At 30.5% G+C, this 22,038-nt stretch overlaps 2 protein-coding genes across 6 annotated transcripts; both read right to left on the bottom strand.

Annotated features, from left to right (window-relative positions):
* Positions 1 to 3,630: 3,630 nt before the first annotated feature.
* Positions 3,631 to 7,604, bottom strand: LOC130628573 (uncharacterized). Its single transcript, XM_057441525.1, has 7 exons — positions 7,340 to 7,604; positions 7,188 to 7,265; positions 6,866 to 7,003; positions 6,457 to 6,504; positions 6,166 to 6,273; positions 5,115 to 5,216; positions 3,631 to 5,040 (listed from the first exon to the last, which is right to left on the bottom strand). Exons 1-7 carry the CDS (start codon positions 7,458 to 7,460, stop codon positions 4,907 to 4,909), a joined length of 729 nt encoding a protein of 242 aa, XP_057297508.1. The 5' UTR covers positions 7,461 to 7,604; the 3' UTR covers positions 3,631 to 4,906.
* On the bottom strand, positions 7,571 to 20,106 carry LOC130628572 (uncharacterized). Of its 5 annotated transcripts, XM_057441520.1 has the most exons (18): positions 19,547 to 20,106; positions 19,201 to 19,283; positions 13,493 to 13,610; positions 13,256 to 13,406; positions 12,730 to 12,922; positions 12,483 to 12,536; positions 12,288 to 12,356; positions 12,124 to 12,201; positions 11,650 to 11,714; positions 11,519 to 11,543; positions 11,249 to 11,317; positions 11,027 to 11,077; positions 10,612 to 10,642; positions 10,186 to 10,232; positions 9,879 to 9,977; positions 9,379 to 9,414; positions 9,211 to 9,246; positions 7,571 to 8,971 (listed from the first exon to the last, which is right to left on the bottom strand). In XM_057441520.1, the coding sequence occupies exons 2-18, from the start codon at positions 19,231 to 19,233 to the stop codon at positions 7,571 to 7,573; spliced, it is 2,556 nt and encodes an 851-aa protein (XP_057297503.1). In that variant the 5' UTR covers positions 19,234 to 19,283; positions 19,547 to 20,106. The 5 variants fall into 5 exon arrangements, with proteins under 5 accessions (XP_057297503.1, XP_057297504.1, XP_057297505.1 ...); XM_057441521.1 differs by having other exon boundaries at positions 19,201 to 20,106; XM_057441522.1 differs by lacking the exon at positions 11,027 to 11,077.
* Positions 20,107 to 22,038: the final 1,932 nt, after the last annotated feature.

Below are 22,038 nucleotides of genomic sequence, written 5' to 3'. Positions count from 1 at the left end.
CATAAATTTTTTGGGGTATAATTATCATATATTATAAGCAATCATGTGATCAGCCTGTTCCAGGTCCTTTTCGCCGCTATTAACTTTATCAACAAGGTCAATATAAAAAAAATCCTTTACTTTTAACGCGAATGGCTTCACTTACCTGAACAAATAAATGTAATTCTTGAATTTATTTAAGAGAGTTAGACGTGTCTATAACGACTTTGTGCTAATGACGTGGATTTGAATTTTAAGGATTTGCTCTGATATTGAATTTGATTTCCTTGAAAAAAGCTAAGTTAACTAGGCTAAGAGATATAAGGAACAAAGGTTTTATCTAAACCACTCAGCGACTCTAAACGACACTGTTGCCAAGATAAAACACACGTTTCACAAGTTGACATTTACCATCCCGCGACAACAAAGATAAAACCAGTTTATTTAGCAAACACACTATGTTTCCATTGTATCGAATAAGTTTTGTGCCGAATCATTTTACTTATCGGGGATAGCTTCTAGGTTGAGCCGCTTTCAAAAGTGATACGTCTCGGGTGTATAGCTTGGTCTTTTGCTAATTTGTACATTTTCTATTATGACTTAAATGACATGTATATTTACAAAGGGCTACATTAAGAACTAAAGTTTTCGGCGGAAAAGGTTTCGAACACAATTTTTTTTCAGCGGAAAAATCTTTGGACAAGATTAATAAGGTCAAAAAACGTATGGGGAAGTCTTTTGAACAAATTTCAACCAAATTTCAAAAGTAATGATTACAGAAAATGACAGAAAAAGAAGGCTAAAGAGTTAAAAAGTGTGCACGTATTCAATCAAGATTTAAAAAAGGGTCTTCAAGATCCAATTTTTTAGATAGAGCTTCAGCTAAATATGACATCACATTTAACATAAGATTAACAACTACAGTTTTTATAATTGCTATGCACTGGTTCCTTTTTAAAAAAAAAAAACAGAACTTTGAGACAAAAAAACTTTCGGCACATACAAATTGTAGTTAGACTGAAAATTTCCGGATAGAAAATAATCCGAAAGTTTTTTCGTCAAAAAATTCTTGTTTCTCATGTATTCGGCATATGAAGACAGGGCTGTGCCGGCACTGTTCGTATTTCTATTGAACCGGATCATTGATTCGGCCCGAAAAATGAGCACAAATTCAAATTGTTTAAGGTTACGCAACAAAATAAAAAAAATTGTTTGGTTTTGTTTTGAATTGATTTTACCGTTAAAATAATTTTTTCCCACCATATGATAAAATAATAATTCAAGAAAGTTTGCAGTAATGTATTAGCCAAATTCATACGGCGCGGTCAAGTTCGTCTGAATTCACTTGTAGGCAAAAAAATCATAATGGCGGCGATTGTTTTGATGTACTTGGCTATAGATAAATAATAATAAATCGAAGAAAAACGTTGTATATTGCAAAAGTATATAGTTTATTTATGATATCGATTATTAAAGTTTATAAACATGGACAATACAAAGGATGTTAGCAATTATAGCTTTAAAGAATGTTCAGAATGGCTAAAAAATATAGGTCAGTGTGCCACACAGGAAATGTTCAAGAACTGCAGATAAAAATTAGAAAGTTTATGCGATATCCTCGTTTAGTAAAACGTCTAGAAGACAAAGCAAATAAAAATTACAAGTTTAGTTGTAGCTTAGATCCCACAGATATTCCACTGAGTGGCAATCTGCTAGATATATGAAAATTACTGGTAGTAGACTACCAGCCCTTCTTGGTATTTATGGGCGAAAAAAGTTTCAAGAAATGTGGGATGTTGTGAAATTGGGTAAACCTGAAAAAGATATATCTTTCATACCAAATATAGCCCGTGGTCAAAAATTTGAGAATGATGCTATCAAAAATTTTCAGTTAAAGTCAAAAGCAACTGCACAAAAATGTGGATTTTTTACAGATCTAACTGACAACCATTATGGTGCAAGCCCTGATGCACTTGGCCCTGCAGGAATTTTATTAGAAGTCAAGACAAGAGGACAAAAAAATGATGGACCACTGGAATCACTTAATGGCTTTTCACAATACTTTGTGCAGTGCCAGTTGCAAATGCAGTGTACTGATGCAGAATTCTGTATCTTACAATCCTATCACCCAGAGACTGTGAACAGTAATTTCTTTATGATAAAACGACATTACATCCTTATGCAAGCCCTTAAAGATGTCACAAATTCAATTTTAAATAATGAAAATCTTCTTCAATGGGAACATAACGATGTCAAAGAGCTACAGAGCTTTGGAATAAAAGTAGTTGGCACACATGTTGATTTTGAGAAACTAAAACCACTAAGAGCGTACCTTGGCAAACTTTCAAAATCTGTTAAAAAACTTTTATTTTCTGATAAACTTGATATAATTCCGTAAAATGTTTATTAATAATATTATATATATATATATATATATATATATATATATATATATATATATATATATATATATATATATATATATATATATATATATATATATATATATATATATATATATATATATATATATATATATATATATATATATATATATATATATATATATATATATATATATATATATATATATATATATATATATATATATATATATATATATATATATATATATATATATATATATATATATATATATATATATATATATATATATATATATATATAACGCTATATCAACCTTAGGTGGACACTCTGAAAATTCGAACTAAAAGTGGACATATAAAAACCATGTTTTTTCGCAAACCCTTACCCCCTATAACCTTTATTTTTGTATAAGGAGTATTCTTTTTGTCTGCGTATGCGCCCTGTATGCCTTTTTGCCTCTTAAAAAAAATTTGAAATTTTTGTGTCTACATAACGATTCCATATGATTTGTGTCTACTTTAAGAAAATTTTTACATTAGATCGACTAAATGTAGACAGATATATATTTTATATACATGAGCGTTAAACCCGATCATCTGATAATTATTAATATTGAACTGCAATATTGTCTTTTTAAAGACATTTGTCTCATTGTTGTAAGTGATATTTTTTATAATCTGTATGAAAACAAAAAAGAAGCACACGTTAGCAGCTGTCCAGTTCGGAGAAAAAATATAAAGGAAAAAACACAAATTATAGCATCCTTAACATGTATTTAAGAGTATGTGAATTTGTACCAAAAGTTTGGTTACAATTTAAGAACTAGCTTAATGAAGCAGCAAAATGCGTGGAAGTGGTTTATGTGGGTACAAAACCAACAAACAACGAATGCAACAATTGCGCTTTGTAAAGAGGATCTTAAGCAACATTAAGGGCATTAAAACTGTTGCTTTTGCATGTATTCGATCCGATACGTTTTTTACAGGGTTCACATACAGCTTTTAAACCAAATTTTTCCCTGACTTTTCATTGAATTCTATATTCTTTGCCCTGAGTCACTGAGTGGAAAGGCCATGATTTCCCAGCATACAATCAGTAAAAAAAACCCTTTCAAGACATTTTGTAGTTTGCAAACGAACACAACTTATACTGTTTTTGCTATGATGTAGTAACTACGGGTTATAAATTTTCCTTAAATTTTTTTAAGATTTTGAGGTTTTTAAGGCTGCTGGGTTTGTTTAAAAAGATACAAAACTAAGAGTGTCAAAATAAAAGTGTATTCCTGAAACTTCCAAACACATGACATGCGTAGTAATAGACTCCTTTGAACATAACAAAAATCAAAAAAGAAAGAAGAACACCTAAATCTATAATATGCGTTATTAAAAACAACAGAACAAGGGTAAAAATGAAAAAAAAGGGTAAACACATAAAATTCAGTATTTTCATACATTTTTATATGCAAACAAAAAAACAAAAAACGATTAATCATTTGCTGCTTCTTCGAATTTAAATAAACGAACCTGGATAACCAAGCAGTTATATCTTACTAATTCCACAGAAATTAACTTCCTTTTCCTTTTTCTCATTTGACACTAGTTATATAATGGGGCTGCGTAAGGAAGGACTGAGAAATCAAGAAACGTACGCTAAATGATAATCTGTTTAACGCCTTAAACCTTCCTAAATGTATCACCTTGTACGAACTATATCACGAATAAACGAGAAATAACTGTGTAAACAAGATACCTTCAGGGAATTAATTTTCGCGGGGACTTATTTTCGCAGAATTTTTTTTTACTAGAATTTGGCGGGAAAAAAGGGAATTTATTTTCACAAATTTAGTGTTGAAGAAAATTTCGCGGTAACTTATTTTTGCGAATTATGCAAATTTGGAAAAACAACTATTCCGGTGAGTTATTTCGAAACAACATACAGAAGAGAAAGGAAAATGTCCCAGAGAAAGTTATACATCATTGTCTTTTGTATCAGGCCGATTTGGAAATTTCCCAGATCAGGGATATTTAAACTTTTCGCGGCGACGTATTTTCGCGTTTTTGGAAAAACTCCGAAAAAACCGCGAAACTTAATACCCGCGAAAATTAATCCCCTTAAAAGATATACTTCACTTATGAGAGCCAGTTTTCTTATCACATACAGTTATGAAAACCACACAGTTCAAAATATTTTTCATGGGAGAGGGGGGAGAGTTGAATTAAATTATCGTTGATCATACATTTTGATTGTTAAAACATGATTGAAACCTGTATAGAAATTATCCTCGTGACTTTAACACTTTTTCTTGCCTTTCTCCCCGTCTAAGGGGTGACGGAGTGATGTGTTGTTTAGACTTGAATTTTTTAGAGTATACTCAAGAAAATTTGATGATGATAAAAGCTGTCACATTATTTATAAAAACATGTATAGTGTACATGTTTTTATAAATGTACTTTTGTAAACATAATAAATAATTATAAACATGTACTTTTATGGTAACGTAAAAATAATAAAAATAAAAGAAACCAAAGCTCTATCACAATTAAACAATGTTCATTTTCTTTTTTTTCGCTTCCGCTTGTCGTGCTATTTTTCCTCTTTCATTGTTAATTTTATTTCGAACAGTTCCAACAGTAATTCCTTCCTCGTTGGCGAATTTTTTCAGATCATCAGAGCCTACACATACACAAATATTAGATATTCAAAAACATGTTTTCATAATTAGTGCAAAACATACATGTCATACATACAAGGCCATCCATTTTTTTTATTTTTTATATGTCTTGCAAATTTTTTGTATAGTTTATCCTCTTGCTCTGACGACCATTGAATGTATTTTCTTTCTTGTTGACCTGTAAAAGAAAACATTACAAGATTAATTTATACACGAAAAGGGCATACAAATTTCAATGATTTCATTCTTATTTCGTCCTCCAATAGAAGAGAAGAAATTGTCGCGGAAGCAATTTTTGCGGATGGATGCTTTCAAAAATTGTATGAAATATGCGAAATAAAAAAGTTACGAATAGTCTCATTTAGTTGCAATTGAAAATCTTTAATCAGATTGTTGGAATCTCAACTTTGCGGATGTCCGCCCTTGTCTGGTAATTTGTGGAATTTTGGTTTGTGAAAACAAATTCGCAAACATTAATTCCGCCATCTTTATTATCATTTTCATTTCTTTATTTCAGTATTTCTTTAATGAATTTTTTTCCATATTTTAAAAAGGTTAATTATCTATATTATAATACCCGTTTACGTCTGTCTGTCTGTCTGTCACGCAAAATGGTAGCTTAGCTGCGCAATAGCGAGAAGCACGCAATGCGGTATAAAAAGGACGGGCGAACCCGTGGATTTTCCACGGGCTAACGACGAATAGCGAATTAATAATTATTAAGTATTATAGGGATTAAGATAATCTATTTCTTTTTATTAGTTTCTGTATATTTTCGGACTCCAATTTCAAGAATATGGAAATAAATATTGTGAAAACGGATACGATGATTTCGGATCTAAGCTGTCTGCGAGTTGTATCAAATAAACTTTCGTGTTCAAGTACAATAATTTCATTTATTTGACGCAAAATATTCCACTTTAGCAATATTTTCATTTTCGGCAATTACGCAGCAATTTTTAAGATATTATTCTTTTTAGCTGTTGTTTATCACCGGTAAGTACAATCAACTAATTTTTGCAATTTCATATACTATATATAGACAGACCAAGAAATTAAAAAATATGGTACTTTTTGATTTTTCTTAGTAAGGAGTTATACAGTATTGTTGATTAACAAAACCTCACCAGTGCATTTTACAGAATTCTCGAGTTCGCTATCTTCACTTGATTCAGACCATTCAGAAGGTTCATCATCGTTCACATTTGTAAAATGTTTGGATTCTTCAGATGTTTCTAAACCGTTAAAAACATTGTAACTTTATTGAAAAATCAGGAAAAAATTAGGGAAAATCAGAATATAAAGCATCACTTTGCAAACAACCAGTAACTTGTTTATAAAGAAGTTAAATGCTGACAAAAAACAAACAACACAGGATATCATTTTGAAAACACAAAATCATGGAAATCAAGACATACTTTGAGAAACGTTCTTTTCTTTTCTAAGTGCATACTTTCTCGTGGGTGCTAAAAGGAAAACGGCTTTCAGTCATTTTGCAATCAGGTATTGTAACAAAGTTAACTTACACAACAGAAATACTAAAAAAATTGACTATTTATACTGTCCTTCCCTAGTAACAAATATTATGTGTGATGTTTTATGACGTCACTATAAATCTGAGATCGTGTTTTCGCTATTGACCATCTAAGTCGAATAGGTTGGTTTTTCACGTAAATTTTGTTTACATAGGGGCTTTTATTCGAAGCCCTGTTCTGAAAACAAACATTTTATTTGCAACGTAAGGCTCTAATGATTCAAAAACGAAAATGTTTCCAATAATACATAATATTTTGTGAATAAAATCTTATTGTTACGCAATGAACTAACCGCAAGTTTTCTCTTTTTTAAATGTATCGTTTCGATGAGTTTGTCTTTTTTCTCCCACTTGTACACTTTTCTTCATTTTCTTTTTATTCGGTAATTTTACAGTGTTCGCTTTACTTGTGTCTTTTTCAGCATTTTCATCTACAAAATACATTTACAACGTAATTCAAGCCTGTATGTAGGTAATTACGAACAAGTTAGACCTGAATAGAATGAAGAGTCAAAAGAACTTACTTTGGAAGAATTTCAAAATTAAATTTCTTGTTTGACTGCTCACAAGGAAAAGAAGTATGCCAATATGAACAGCCATAATTCTAAGTTTTACCTCTAAATTTTTTTTCATTTTCTTCAACTAAGTTAGGACCCTTTTTCTCGAAGTTATTGTCATTCTTTATACTTTGCGCTATAAGAAGATATGCGTTTGTTTCACTTTTAAAAAATTGATACACAAGAATAGACTACAGAAAAACAGCTCACCATTATCAAGGACAGATAGATGTTTCCCAGTTGACAATAGTTGTCGATGAGCAGCTGGTGCTTGGTATATCGTTTTGTTAATTCTCTCACTGTGCCCAAAATGATCATAGGCCAAACTCATATCGGACTCTGATAGACCTAAACCAGCAATTAAGGTACTAAGGCGATGTCGGTTACTTGTACCACTAATTCTTTCTCTGTTGGCAATTGGAAGTTTTGCACAAACATTATCTAAGCTATGCCATCCAGAGCAATGATTATCAGAACCTTGGGTCCTGGAAATATGTATGAGTTTTCTTCAAGGACACCAGCATCTTTCCTTACTTGCTCGTTAGCCAACAACTTCATTGCAGCAACAGTATCTTTAGGAATAAAAACAGGAACTAAATGGTTGACTCCTTTTCCCGATTGAAATGTGATCTTTGTCCCACTGCTTAAGTTAGTTTCTTTTGCAATATCCTGTATCCGCTGTTTGTCTAACCATTCATCCTTTTCAGCTTCAATCCACTGCGTAACGGTTAGACGCGATGGTTCTCCACCTCTTCGGCCATTATACAGCACAAGACGAGTGCAAGCACAATCACGTAGTTCAACAAACGTATGTCTGTCCATGATGATAAATGGATCTGATGATAAGTGGCGTATCCTTTCAATCACATAATCTCGAATTAGTTGGACATCGCCTTCGTTTGGAAGTTGTGCAGGTTTTTTAGTTTTTACATTCCTTCTCATGTTTAAATCATACGTTGCGTCAGCGAATATTTCATCTTTGCGTAATTTCAGCAATACCAAAAAGTTTTTAATTTTTTCTGCATCAACATCATTATTTTTACCAAGGTAATAACCAATTAGTTTTTCGGCGGCGTCTTTCAACACGTAGTACAAGGCTGCCTTAAGTCCTGACTTTTGAACTTCCAAATCAGAATGAGTGTAGGATTCAATAGAATATTTCAGCACCTCAAAATTTTCCCTCAGAAACATGTCACCAGCATTGTTTTTGTCATTACAACAATCTCTTGGTACTTCCAACACCCTATCTTTAAATCTGGAATAAACATGTGCCAGACGACGCATGTCGCTTCGAACAGACCGTTCAACTTCCATCTTTTTGTTTAGTCTTCTTTTTATTTTGCCATAGAGGCGATGACCAACCATCAAAATAACGGGATCCGATTTGGCAAGAGTACCAACGGCATCGTCTCTGATGATGTTCAAAATTCTCTGCTTAAATTGATCATCCGATAGCTTCCATGACTCATCACTAGTACAATCCAGAGCAATTGTAACAGGAAATTGACAGGAGTTCTTTGAGCAGTCTGCCTTGTGCCTAGCTTTAAAGGTTTTGGCATAAAATCCTTTGCAGGTGGTGCACATAACAAGTGGGTCATCTGAATCGTTTTGCTTTTCACGCAACAAATTTCTACCGCCCTCCTCAATTTCTTTAACATTATGATTATATATGCCAATTTTTCGAAAGTTAGCGAAGGCTCTCAGTCTTTCTTTTCGAGGCATGTTCAAAGCATCCTTTACATCTGGATGATGCTTATGACATAAAGTGATGTGTCTATTTAATTTCGAATGCTTGATCTTTTTATCGCAAACAAAACAGGGTCTCAATGGTCTTGAGTTTATCTACGAATAAACATCACGCCTAAGCTACTTAACCGTTTATTCTTACAAAATGTTTAGCATCAGATTTATCAGATTTGTCGGAGACAAAGGGGTTCAAATAAGCAATTTAGGAAAGAAGCCAATATTACAAAAAGAAGCTCTTGAGCATCAGTTATTCTTGTTTCAGCAAAGAGTCTGGATTCAACTTTTAAATGCAGTGACTTAACGGCGTCAACGAAACACACAAAAAATAAAATTACCTGTTTGGCTTCTTTTTCCTCAGATTTTCCCACTTTCTAGTAAAAAAAGCAAAAGGTTATAAAAGTTAATATATCAAGTGCAAAACATAAGAATACATTTTTAGCATCCAGTGAAGTTATGGATTATCTTGTCAAGATCTTTTAAAATAAACAAAAAATAAACACTACCTCGTTGGCGCTTTTCTTTACAGATGTTTCTTTCTTCTAATAAAGATACAAATCAGGCTATAGGAAAGATGTCAATCGCAACATTATGTACATACATTATGTTCAATTCTTATTTGATTCGATTGCTACGGCATGTCATATCCTTCCAATGTCAAATGAAACGCCGCCTTTAGTTCGTTTGATGTAAATTCTAGGCCTTATTATAATATATAAAATAGAGTCGCTTTTTATAACTAGAACAAACTAATAGTTACACAACATCGGGTATTTTAGAAGGCTAAAGAGGTACATACTTAAAAATATGATTAATACTTTCGACATAAAATACCAATAAACCCTATAATTAGAAGGAACCTAACTTTAACTTTGGATTTTAAAGATTGCGTAAAAAAAGTCAGGGATTAAGAAAGAGAAATGACACTATGCGTAAAAAAATGATAACGTCAAAGATTGTAGTTATGCAAACCGAACATTCTCCTTATAGGACCACGGAACATTACCTCTATAGCAATACTGTTCTCCACTTTTCCTTCCTCGTCTGTATCAATGATTTCCATATCGTCTTCAACATTTAATCCGGAATCATTTTTCACAGAAATCTGAAAGAATCGGCATTAAACAATTTATTTTAGTAGGGTAATTTTATAGCATAACGTGTTATTTACCATAAATCTTCTTTAAATACTTATGATCAATTAAGATAAAAACCTTTTGATTTTTACGTATCCATTTACACTTTCCTCGTTTGCATAACAAAGTATTGTATGGAATTTCGGAATATCATACACTAAGCTGCTATCAAGTTACCTCACATATGGATGGACTGTCCGTAGTAAAATCAACCTCAAGATTGTCTAAAAAAATTAAACCTATTTGAAACCAAAATAACAAAGGACACTTTTTAGCCAATGGACCAATTAAAATAAATACTTAAAACAGACACAGTATGGCTTTTTTAAAACAGATAAAAACAGTTTATAAAATGGGACTTGATAAAGGTGAGCGGGTTAGTATTTACGAATAAAAGCGAGCAGGTTATGAGTTCTAAGTTACAACAACAGAGTCCTTTTTGGAAATCCAGTTATATATCATATGAGAACATGCTTTATTCAGAAGGATTTTTTGAAGGCCCAGAATTCGAATAACAACTTAAAATCATTGCACTAAATGCAAAAAGAATCAGTCACATTGGAGCTTAATAGAAAATTAATTTAATGTAGATGGCAGCTTTACCTTTATCAATACTTGTTTGCACACCTGAAGCCTATGAACAAGACAAATGTGACTTTTACTTTTAAGTTAAATTAAATTAAAGAAGGGAAGAGAATAAATTTAGTTAGCAGAATTTTTTCATGGCATACAATTAATATTTATGCTATCTTTATACTTCCTAGATTATGGCAAACAAGCGTCTAGAGACTTTCAATTTAAAAACGAACACGCGAGATTATAAACTTAGAGAATTGACCACTGAATTATAAAATAGCAGTTGTTTGGTATCTTTGACGGCAATAAACAAATCACTCAATCTATTTATGGCGTTATGATTTATAATGAAAAATGTTACACCATGAAAATTTTACAGCGTTCATTTTCACAATTTTAATGAATTAAAATTGTGGAAGTTGTTTTGAAGTTCCTATCATACCTTATACTGAACTGATAGTTTTCTAGTCTGTATCGGAGTTGAAACTGTGACCTAAGAGCATTTAAATTTATATAATTGATAGTAATTTTAAATGCAATTATGTCTAGGAAGCATGACATTCAACAAAGTATGTATTACAAAAGCCTATACCAGTCCGATTTCCTCATATGGACAAAGGTTTAGGTTTAATTTCTTGAATACGCAAAATTATAAATTACTTACAGACGAAATATGATTCAAAGTATCCAACTCTGAAATATCTTCTGCCTCTTCAGAATCTTCAACCATGGACTAAAAGGAGAACAAACATTTTTATTGTTATCAGCAATTATGCTAACACAAACAAATTATGATTTAAATTAATTTAACATTAGTGCCGTAATTTCTGTTATGTAAACCGTCAATGTAATCATAGAAATATATATGACCACAACAATAATAAAGCAAAACTAAAAAGTCCATGAATAGTGCACCAAACTCAAATAGGCTTACCATAAAGGGAAGTAAATTTATTAACCTAGTAAATAAAGACGTAAAGAATTTAAATAATATTAAACTTTATAACACCAAGACTCTCCATTGCCAGCACTGTGACATTAAGAAAAAAGAAACAAAAATTATACATGTTGCCACTTGATTTTAGTCCCTCATCTTCACTGTCTGAAAAATCTGGCACCATATTTTCCATCTTAAAAATAAAGAATGTTAAATTTAACAAGAACTAGTTTAAGATTTGGCACACTCAATTTACAACATTTTTTAAAAAAGTTTGTCTTATTCCTATGCTAGAACAGATTGTGTGCTATGTTTCATAAAGCTTGTATTTCTTAGCAGCCACTCTGAAAACGAGTCTTAGAAGCTTTGAATCAAAAATAACAATTTTAAAAGAACCAGGTATGTAAAGATTCAATTCTCTAATAAAAAAAATCATTTTTACTTGGCAGCCCATGGCTCAACTGGGATTTTGTACCTGGCCTTTAAAAAATAATAAGGTGATGCTTTTCCTTAAACAGCAAAATGTAGTAGCTTTACCACTTTACATACTTCAATTTACATTGAATTTTTTATAAAATTAGAAAATATAACAAGTTTATCACCTGAGTTGCCACCACATCATCAAGCAATTTTTTGAGAATATCTGTAATGATACCCACATTTTCGTCATTATCCTCCTTCTAAGAAGATATTATCAGTGTTCACATTTCAAAAAACAACATTCGTTTTGCTATATCAACTGTGTCTTATTTTTTATCACGTTTACCTTTTTTGCAATGACATCAGAGGTCAAGTTATTCTTGCCTTGGACCAAGGTCAAGTTCTTACTCAACACCTGAAACAACAAATATCATAGAAAAGGAAGATCCCAAGAAACTAGAAAATGGATAAAACATATTGCTAATGGACGACCTTATTATATGCACACTTACTATTTATTACATGTAATATAAAAACTTACTAGCCTATCTGAAACTAGGTCTTCTAAATTGAATGGTATATTATGTGTTGGATCCTACAAGAAACAAACAGTTTTATTTGACTGTTCTTTCATATATGTATATATCTTTTATCCTAGAAGTTTTTTTTAAAACATGTCCGAAAGCTGTGTTCAAAATAAAAGCTGTTTGACATACAACATACTTGCAGACAACAAGCTTAGGCATACTCAAAAGAGGAAAATATAAATTTTGTTAATTGTGTGCTACCTTTTGCCATTCTAGCCCTGAAATTCCATAATTGTATCGCAGTTCAGTTCCTAAAGGAATGTCATAGGAAGCAAACAAACATATGAATGCATTTCCACCCTCCTCGATCAATTTTGGATAACAATTCAAATATTTCCGATGACTTGAATGGTTCACATATTTTCCCAGCCTGGTCTCATTTGTAGCATCAACACTAAAAATTTAAAAAATATATTAAGACATAGAGAACTATAGAAGGGAACTGTTTGTAGTTTCGTTTTTATCTTTACCATAAGATGTTTTAAATCAAATTGCAAAAAATCCAAAACAGAAATTGTTTATGTCTATATGTAATTTGATGTAAAAGCTAAGTAGTCTTAACTTCCTGGTGCTACTTTGGTACGTCAAGCTTACATAAAACACATCTACACTCCAATTCCTAAATAAGACCTTCTATTTTCACCTTAGCTATTAGGTGAATGTGATCCAACTTCAAGTGCCTCCCCAAATGAAACTGAAAACAAAAGGCATTCTCAATTCGACATACCACTTTTTGTCCATAAAGAAAATAAATGATCCACAGGAAGTTGGATACTCTAGCTCTAATCTCTCTCCTTCCTTTCTTGTGAGAACTTTTCCAGGATATTGCAGGACAAACTGGTGATGTTTCAGGGGCAATGTTGTAAACACACCATATCCTACAAATATATGTTTACCACACATCTATTCTGTAATCATTAAGAAGTTAAGTTATAACAGTTATTCAAAAAAATAACAAATTTACCAATGTGATCATTAATCCATTTCTTTACAAATGATTTTGGATCAGTTCCCCTTTTACAATAATATAGTGCAGTTTGTCTTGGCGATTTAACATCATTAGCTCTACTTCTTTTCGTTCTCTAAAGAGAATTAAGTAATACAAGTGAGTCAGTAAAATAATGCCGAAATTATCATTTGAAATTGGACATATCAAAAACATAAATTTTAAAACTTAAAGTGGACATATACATGGATATTTCCTTTATACATATTTTTGAATAGTTGAAACTAATATGTCGAAATTGTCATCCTAAAGTGGACATATCAAAAACATAAATTTTAAAACTCAAAGTGGACATATACATAAACATTTCCTTTTTAAATATTTTTGAATAGTTGAAACTAATATGTCGAAATTATCATCCTAAAGTGGACATAACAAAAACATAAATTTTAAAACTCAAAGTGGAAATATACATACACATTTCTTTTTTAAATATTTTTGAATAGTTAAAATAATTTTATCTCAAAATTATCATGCTAAAGTGGACATGTCAAAAACATAAATTTTAAAACTCAAAGTGGAGATATACATAAACATTTCCTTTTTACATATTTTTGAATAGTTAAAACTAATATGTCAAAATTATCATCCTACAGTGGACATATCAAAAACATAAATTTTAAAACTCAAAGTGGACATATACATAAACATTTCCTTTTTACATATTTTTGAATAGTTAAAACTAATATGTCGAAATTATCATCCTAAAGTGGACATAACAAAAACATAAATTTTAAAACTCAAAGTGGACATATACATAGACATTTCCTTTTTAAATATTTTTGAATAGTTGAAACTAATATGTCGAAATTATCATCCTAAAGTGGACATAACAAAAACATAAATTTTAAAACTCAAAGTGGAAATATACATACACATTTCTTTTTTAAATATTTTTGAATAGTTAAAACTAGTCGAAATTTTTCTTTACATATTCTTGAATATTAAAAATAATTTTATCTCGAAATTATCATGCTAAAGTGGACATATCGAAAACATAAATTTTAAAACTTAAAGTGGACATATACATTTTCTTTTTACATATTTTAAATAGTTAAAACTAATATGTCGAAATTATCATCCTAAAGTGGACATGTCAAAAACATAAATTTTAAAACTCAAAGTGGACATATACATAAACATTTCCTTTTTACATATTTTTGAATAGTTAAAACTAATATGTCGAAATTATCATCCTAAAGTGGACATATCAAAAACATAAATTTTAAAACTCAAAGTGGAAATATACATACACATTTCTTTTTTAAATATTTTTGAATAGTTAAAACTAGTCGAAATTTTTCTTTACATATTCTTGAATATTTAAAATAATTTTATCTCGAAATTATCATGCTAAAGTGGACATATCGAAAACATAAATTTTAAAACTCAAAGTGGACATATACATAGACATTTCCTTTTTACATATTTTTGAATAGTTAAAACTAATATGTCGAAATTATCATCCTAAAGTGGACATATCAAAAACATAAATTTTAAAACTCAAAGTGGACATATACATAAACATTTCCTTTTTACATATTTTTGAATAGTTGAAACTAATATGTCGAAATTGTCATCCTAAAGTGGACATATCAAAAACATAAATTTTAAAACTCAAAGTGGACATATACATAAACATTTCCTTTTTACATATTTTTGAATAGTTAAAACTAATATGTCGAAATTATCATCCAAAGTGGACATATCAAAAACATAAATTTTAAAACTCAAAGTGGACATATACATAGACATTTCCTTTTTACATATTTTTGAATAGTTAAAACTAATATGTCGAAATTATCATCCAAAGTGGACATATCAAAAACATAAATTTTAAAACTCAAAGTGGACATATACATAAACATTTCCTTTTTACATATTTTTGAATAGTTAAAACTAATATGTCGAAATTATCATCCTAAAGTGGACATATCAAAAACATAAATTTTAAAACACAAAGTGGACATATACATAGACATTTCCTTTTTACATATTTTTGAATAGTTGAAACTAATATGTCGAAATTATCATCCTAAAGTGGACATGTCAAAAACATAAATTTTAAAACTCAAAGTGGAAATATACATAGACATTTCCTTTTTACATATTTTTGAATAGTTGAAACTAATATGTCGAAATTATCATCCTAAAGTGGACATATCAAAAACATAAATTTTAAAACTCAAAGTGGACATATACATAGACATTTCCTTTTTACATATTTTTGAATAGTTGAAACTAATATGTCGAAATTATCATCCAAAGTGGACATATCAAAAACATAAATTTTAAAACTCAAAGTGGACATATACATAGACATTTCTTTTTTAAATATTTTCGAATAGTTAAAACTAGTCGAAATTATCATCCTAAAGTGGACATGTCAAAAAAATAAATTTTAAAACTCAAAGTGGACATATACATAAACATTTCCTTTTTACATATTTTTGAATAGTTAAAACTAATATGTCGAAATTATCATCCAAAGTGGACATATCAAAAACATAAATTTTAAAACTCAAAGTGGACATATACATAAACATTTCCTTTTTACATATTTTTGAATAGTTAAAACTAATATGTCGAAATTATCATCCTAAAGTGGACATATCAAAAACATAAATTTTAAAACTCAAAGTGGACATATACATAGACATTTCCTTTTTACATATTTTTGAATAGTTAAAATAATTTTATCTCAAAATTATCATGCTAAAGTGGACATATCGAAAACATAAATTTTAAAACTCAAAGTGGACATATACATACACATTTCTTTTTTAAATATTTTCGAATAGTTAAAACTAGTCGAAATTATCATCCTAAAGTGGACATGTCAAAAAAATAAATTTTAAAACTCAAAGTGGACATATACATAAACATTTCCTTTTTACATATTTTTGAATAGTTAAAACTAATATGTCGAAATTATCATCCAAAGTGGACATATCAAAAACATAAATTTTAAAACTCAAAGTGGACATATACATAGACATTTCCTTTTTAAATATTTTTGAATAGTTGAAACTAATATGTCGAAATTATCATCCTAAAGTGGACATGTCAAAAAAATAAATTTTAAAACTTAAAGTGGACATATACATAGACATTTCCTTTACATATTCTTGAATATTTAAAATAATTTTATCTCAAAATTATCATCCTAAAGTGGACATACCAAATACATAAATTTTTAAACTTAAAGTGGACACATACATAGAAATTCCTTTACATATTCTTGAATATTTAAAATAATTTTATCTCGAAATTATCATGCTAAAGTGGACATATCAAAAACATAAATTTTAAAACTTAAGGTGGACATATACATTTTCTTTTTACATATTTGAAATAGTTAAAACTAATATGTCGACATTTTCATCCTAAAGTGGACATATCAAAAACATAAGTTTTAAAACTCAAAGTGGACATATACATAAACGTTTCCTTTATACATATTCTTGAACTAATATGTCCCAATTATCATCCTAACATGGACATATCAAAAACATAAATTTTAAAACTCAAAGTGGACATTCATATTTCTTTTTAGATATTCTTAAAGAAAGTTAAATTTATATGCCAAAACTATATATTAAAGTAGATATGTCAAAGTCATAACTCGTAAAACTTAAAATGACCATATACATAGGCATCTCTTTTGATATTACATGTCTTTTTTGATAAGAAAATGAGCCTCAACAACCTTAAAATCTTAGGAAAGTTTTAAGAAAATCCCCGTCCTCCACGTGTCAAGATGCAATTTTTTAGACCACTTACAGTTACCAAATCACCACAGTTTCAAAAAAATACAATCAAGTTTCTTTCTTTTAGTCAAATATACATCCTAATAAAGTTTTATCCTAAAAGTAACAAAATAAATCTTTTTTTTATTAAAAATGTCTTCAATAAAATACATAAATAAAAGCATTCAACTAGTTCAATTTGGGAAAGTCAAAATAAGGGTACGTCTCAGTAAACGGTCACCACTCACACACCACAAAAGTCATCTCTGGCGTACCACAAGGAAGTGCGCTTGGACCGCTCATCTTCCTGATCTTTCTGTAAAGGACGCATCTCTCTCAAGCTTTGCAGATGATACAAGACTTACAATGAAGGTTAGCTCTGAAAGTGACATTGAAAATGTGCAAGCAGACCTAAACTTAGTCTACGAATGGAGCAAACAAAACAACAAAGAAAAAAGTGACTGACGTCCGTCGTCCACAACTTCAAAAGTTAACATAAGTAACATAAGTAATGATAAACATCATAAAGTGCACACATTGTAAAAGTTGAGTCAGTGGACACGCAGACATTTCTCTTACATATCCCTAAAAATTTTAGAACTGTTATGTCGAAATTATCATTGTAAAACTCAAAGTGAACATATATATGCATAAATATTTCGTTTATATGTTCTTGAATACTTAAAACTTATGTATTGAAAATATCATCCTAAAGTGGACATATCAAAAATATAAATATTAAAAATCAAGGTGGACACATATATAGAGATTTCCTTTACATATCCTTAAATACTTAAAACTAATATGTTGAAATTTTCATCCCAAATGCGAGTCAACAATTACAACTTCACACACAACAATCTGGAAAATGTGCCTTGAAACAAGCAAAATTCCACCCATTTTTAAAACTGCTACCATCACCCCACAGCACAAAGGTGTCAATGCTCAACATAAAGCATGAGATAATTGGAAAACAACAACATGGGTAGCAAGTTTTCATATTCGAAGCATGTACATTTGTAAATATACTGGCATATAAAAGTACTTATTTCACTTAACAGAAATAATTTTACACCCAATTAAGAAAAAAATAAATTTACTTTTCGTTTTGAATGTATAGTTGTGACATGTTTATCACTTTGCACAAGATTAGAAAGTCGTACATTTGAATCTAATAGCTATATAATAGCCTCATTTGAATGTGAATCTTACGGGATGGTTTGCACTCACTCGCACTCACTTACTAAGCATGAATAATATATAAGCATTTAATTTCTGATTAAATTTAAAGTATATATATATATATATATATACCTGAGTTCATGTTAAAAAAATCAGAGGCAAAGAAGGGTATATAATTACTTGGTCTGTAGAATAAAAAGAGGGTGCCGATAAGAACCATCAAAAACAGTTCTTTTAAGAACTTCGCTACCACATAGTAAGTTTATTTTAATTTTTATAGTTTTTATGAATCATATCAGTGTCTGTTTCCTTTTGTTTTTCGGGCATTGTTCGGGCCTATGCGGGTTTTTTCGGGCGAATACCGAATTTCTTACAAAACGCCGAACTAGCCGGAAAACGCCCGCACTTTTTACGGCGTATGCGGCTTATCGGCACCCTCGTAGAATAAAACACTACTAACATGTTTTCAATTAAGTCATGCAAAACTGAAAATTCAATCCTGTTGATTAGTGGCCACCAAAAAGTTTTGTATCCTAGATGTAAAGCTCCGGATATCATGTCATATATAGCTATTCTGTGTTGCCTGGTGAAAGAGAAAGTTACCAAGAAAAATGAAATCACAGAATTAAAATGTTCAGGTGACACACAGCAGTTTCCTAAAGAGCTTTCACTAAGTGGCAAGAATTAGAAATGCTGAACACATAGTCCAACAACAAAATTTAAATTCCTACTTACAGTATTGTATTGAACTTGAGCTACCTTGGCCATTTTTTTAACAAAATGGATAGCTTAAATCCACTCTCAGTGCTCACACAACCCTAAAACATAGGAAATATAGCAATATATATCCATCTAAAGGTAGCCAGATACTTAGCTAAAGCTTAGCCACTTATATATTTTTTTGATTTTTCGATAACTAACATTGGTGGCTACTTGTTTGACTACATAAATAGAAACGTACATTAGCTAGCTAACCACTCTTTTCTGGCTAGTTAGCAAAGTAGCTGAGCGAAACTTGGCAATCAGATAAATTATATTACTTGTTTCTGCACATTGAGGTGAAATATAACATAGGGTTTACCTCATCTACTTTATTCACATAAACAAGGCAGAGAAATTCCATAAAAACAAAATAATTAACACTTTATCGTTCCCACAGGACAATCCACATGATAAACAAAGGTGCCATTATGGATGTACGGCATGCCGGCTGGTGAGAATATGTGCTGAAAATTTTCGCGGTATTTTTGCAGGCCAAACCAATAAAATTGCAATATATCTTTTATACCGACATAATTTTGCATAAAAACAATATAATTAGGAGCCTCCTTTGTGTTACAGACCACGTCATCAAAACGACCGAGATATAGCCTCCCGCTGCTTCAGAATTGCAAGATATATATCGTGTCCACCTAATGTACGAAAATTACAAAAGAGAGATATATACCCCAAATCCAATATGCCTATTTTTTAATAATTGCGCTGCGTAAAAATATGCATACAGTACCTTAATTAGTACTCTGTTAGGACCTTAAGAATGACAATTAGATGTCATTATGACTGCGTTAACAAAAGAGGGTTAGAAATTAGCGCAAACGTTACGTGGACACGAAAAATGTCCACATTACGATCGTGTCCACTTTACGATAGTTTTTTTTGCTTTAGTTGTCCACATTAGGGCGATTTAGCAATATATATATATATATATATATATATATATATATATATATATATATATATATATATATATATATATATATATATATATATATATATATATGGGCCATATATGGGCTATAAAGGGCCATAATAAAAAAGTTCTCACTTCTGAAGAAAGGCAAAAACAACGACCTTGCAACTGCCGGGATAAAGGGCCATAATAAAAAAGTTCTCACTTCTGAAGAAAGGCAAAAACAACGACCTTGCAACTGCCGGGATAAGTCCCAGTGTCCACTGAATGGTGACTGTTTAGCTGCGTGCATCATCTACAAAGCGGAAGTCAAATACGTAGACAAAAAGGAATTTTACTACGGATTATGCGAAGGCGAATTTAAAGAAAGGTTTAACAACCACAAAAAGTCCTTTCGACACGAGAAATACAGAAACGAAACCGAATTGTCGAAATTAATTTGGAGATTAAAAGACGACGGAACAGACTTTGAAATCTTATGGAGTATAGAAAGACGTGCAATGCCGTATAAGACAGGAGCGCGCACGTGTGACTTGTGCCTAACAGAAAAAATAGCAATTGTACGAGCTGAACCGAAGGGACTGTTAAATAAAAGAACAGAACTTATCAACAAATGTCGCCATCGCAACAAATTTACTTTGAAATGGTTGAAATGAACTGTAACGAACAATGTATTTATTTGTATTTATTTGTTTTATTACGTTGTATCACGTAATTAAAAGGTTTATACTTTAGTTAGTACCAACTTGTATAATTTGTATCATTTGCCTGAAGATTGCTAAGAAGCATGAAACTTTAAGTAGCAAAATTAATGTAGTTTTTTCTTGAAAACAAAACATAAAAATAATATAACTGCTCTGTTACACATTGAGCACTCTGTTGTAATTTGTGTTAAAATTACTTCGTGTTTATATATATATATATATATATATATATATTTTGCTTGTGGGGTCTATATGTATATATGTCTATATGTATATATATATATATATATATATATATATATAATACAGATATTCCTCAAAAGTAATATTTGAAATGTTTTATTTACCAATAGCTTGTTTTGAAATTTCATAGTTGCAAGTTCCTTATTTAACCTGGCGATTTTTACTTTGGATTCGGTAAGCTCTTTATTTAGTCTTAAAATTTCAGCATTTGCTTTTTCCAATTTTTTTCTGTATTGTAACTTTGAAGGGTTACGTTTTTTAGAAGAGATATATGTACTAGACTTTGTTAGGGTTCTTCGTGCTTTTGATGAGCATGGAGTATTTATATTTTGGTTCATTATATTTCTGGCAGTTACCAACTTTTGTTTAGCATTTCTTAATCTTTTTTTGTAAAGTTCTGTGGCTGATTTTTTTACCAAGTTATTAGCATTCTCATATTTCTGTTCAAGCTTTTGGAAATTTCTTTCTGAAAAGACAACATCTGGCAAGTCTGTCACTGATAATCTCTTATTGGAGCTCCAGTGTTCACAGCAAATATACCCATTTTTCCAATTAATACCATCTGTTTTTAAAATCTTCCGATATTGCGATTTTAAAGATTTTAATCTTGGTAAACGATAAAATTTTAAAGGTTTCCCATCAATACCCAAAGTTGTGTGGTTGTTGAAACACAAGGCTGATGCACAAGACCACTTAACCATTGTTTGTTGTAGTTTTTAGCTAGCTAACGTTTGTAATGACACCTTCCAGTATATTCGGAAAGGTCTTCACCAAGTGTTAAACTATACGATTATGCAGCTAAATGTTTATAATAATGTTATAACATAATATAAAGCTGGACGTTTTGTGTTTAACTCCATTTGCTTCACTTTAGAAGCCCAACAAACCCCCCATTATGGATTTTTTTCCCCACAAGCAAAACATTAGCACCCATTC

This window comes from Hydractinia symbiolongicarpus, chromosome 15 (assembly GCF_029227915.1).
Source record: "Hydractinia symbiolongicarpus strain clone_291-10 chromosome 15, HSymV2.1, whole genome shotgun sequence".
Classification (NCBI taxonomy): Eukaryota; Metazoa; Cnidaria; class Hydrozoa; order Anthoathecata; family Hydractiniidae; genus Hydractinia; species Hydractinia symbiolongicarpus.
This window is presented reverse-complemented; position numbering and strand designations above follow the sequence as displayed.

Bases quoted from the DNA above. Each gene is read 5' to 3' on its own strand.
- LOC130628573 (XM_057441525.1), bottom strand. From the start codon at position 7,460: ATGAGTTTGGCCTATGATCATTTTGGGCACAGTGAGAGAATTAACAAA. The intron at 7,004-7,187 runs GTAAAACTTAGA...TGTATTTTGTAG, and splicing joins AAATGAAAAAAAATTTAGAG to ATGAAAATGCTGAAAAAGAC. The intron at 5,041-5,114 runs GTATGTATGACA...GTGTATGTGTAG, and splicing joins TAAAAAAAATGGATGGCCTT to GCTCTGATGATCTGAAAAAA.
- LOC130628572 (XM_057441521.1), bottom strand. From the start codon at position 19,233: ATGGCCAAGGTAGCTCAAGTTCAATACAATACT. The intron at 12,537-12,729 runs GTAGCACACAAT...TGTTTCTTGTAG, and splicing joins CAGGGCTAGAATGGCAAAAG to GATCCAACACATAATATACC. The intron at 11,715-12,123 runs GTGATAAACTTG...TTTATTTTTAAG, and splicing joins ATGATGTGGTGGCAACTCAG to ATGGAAAATATGGTGCCAGA.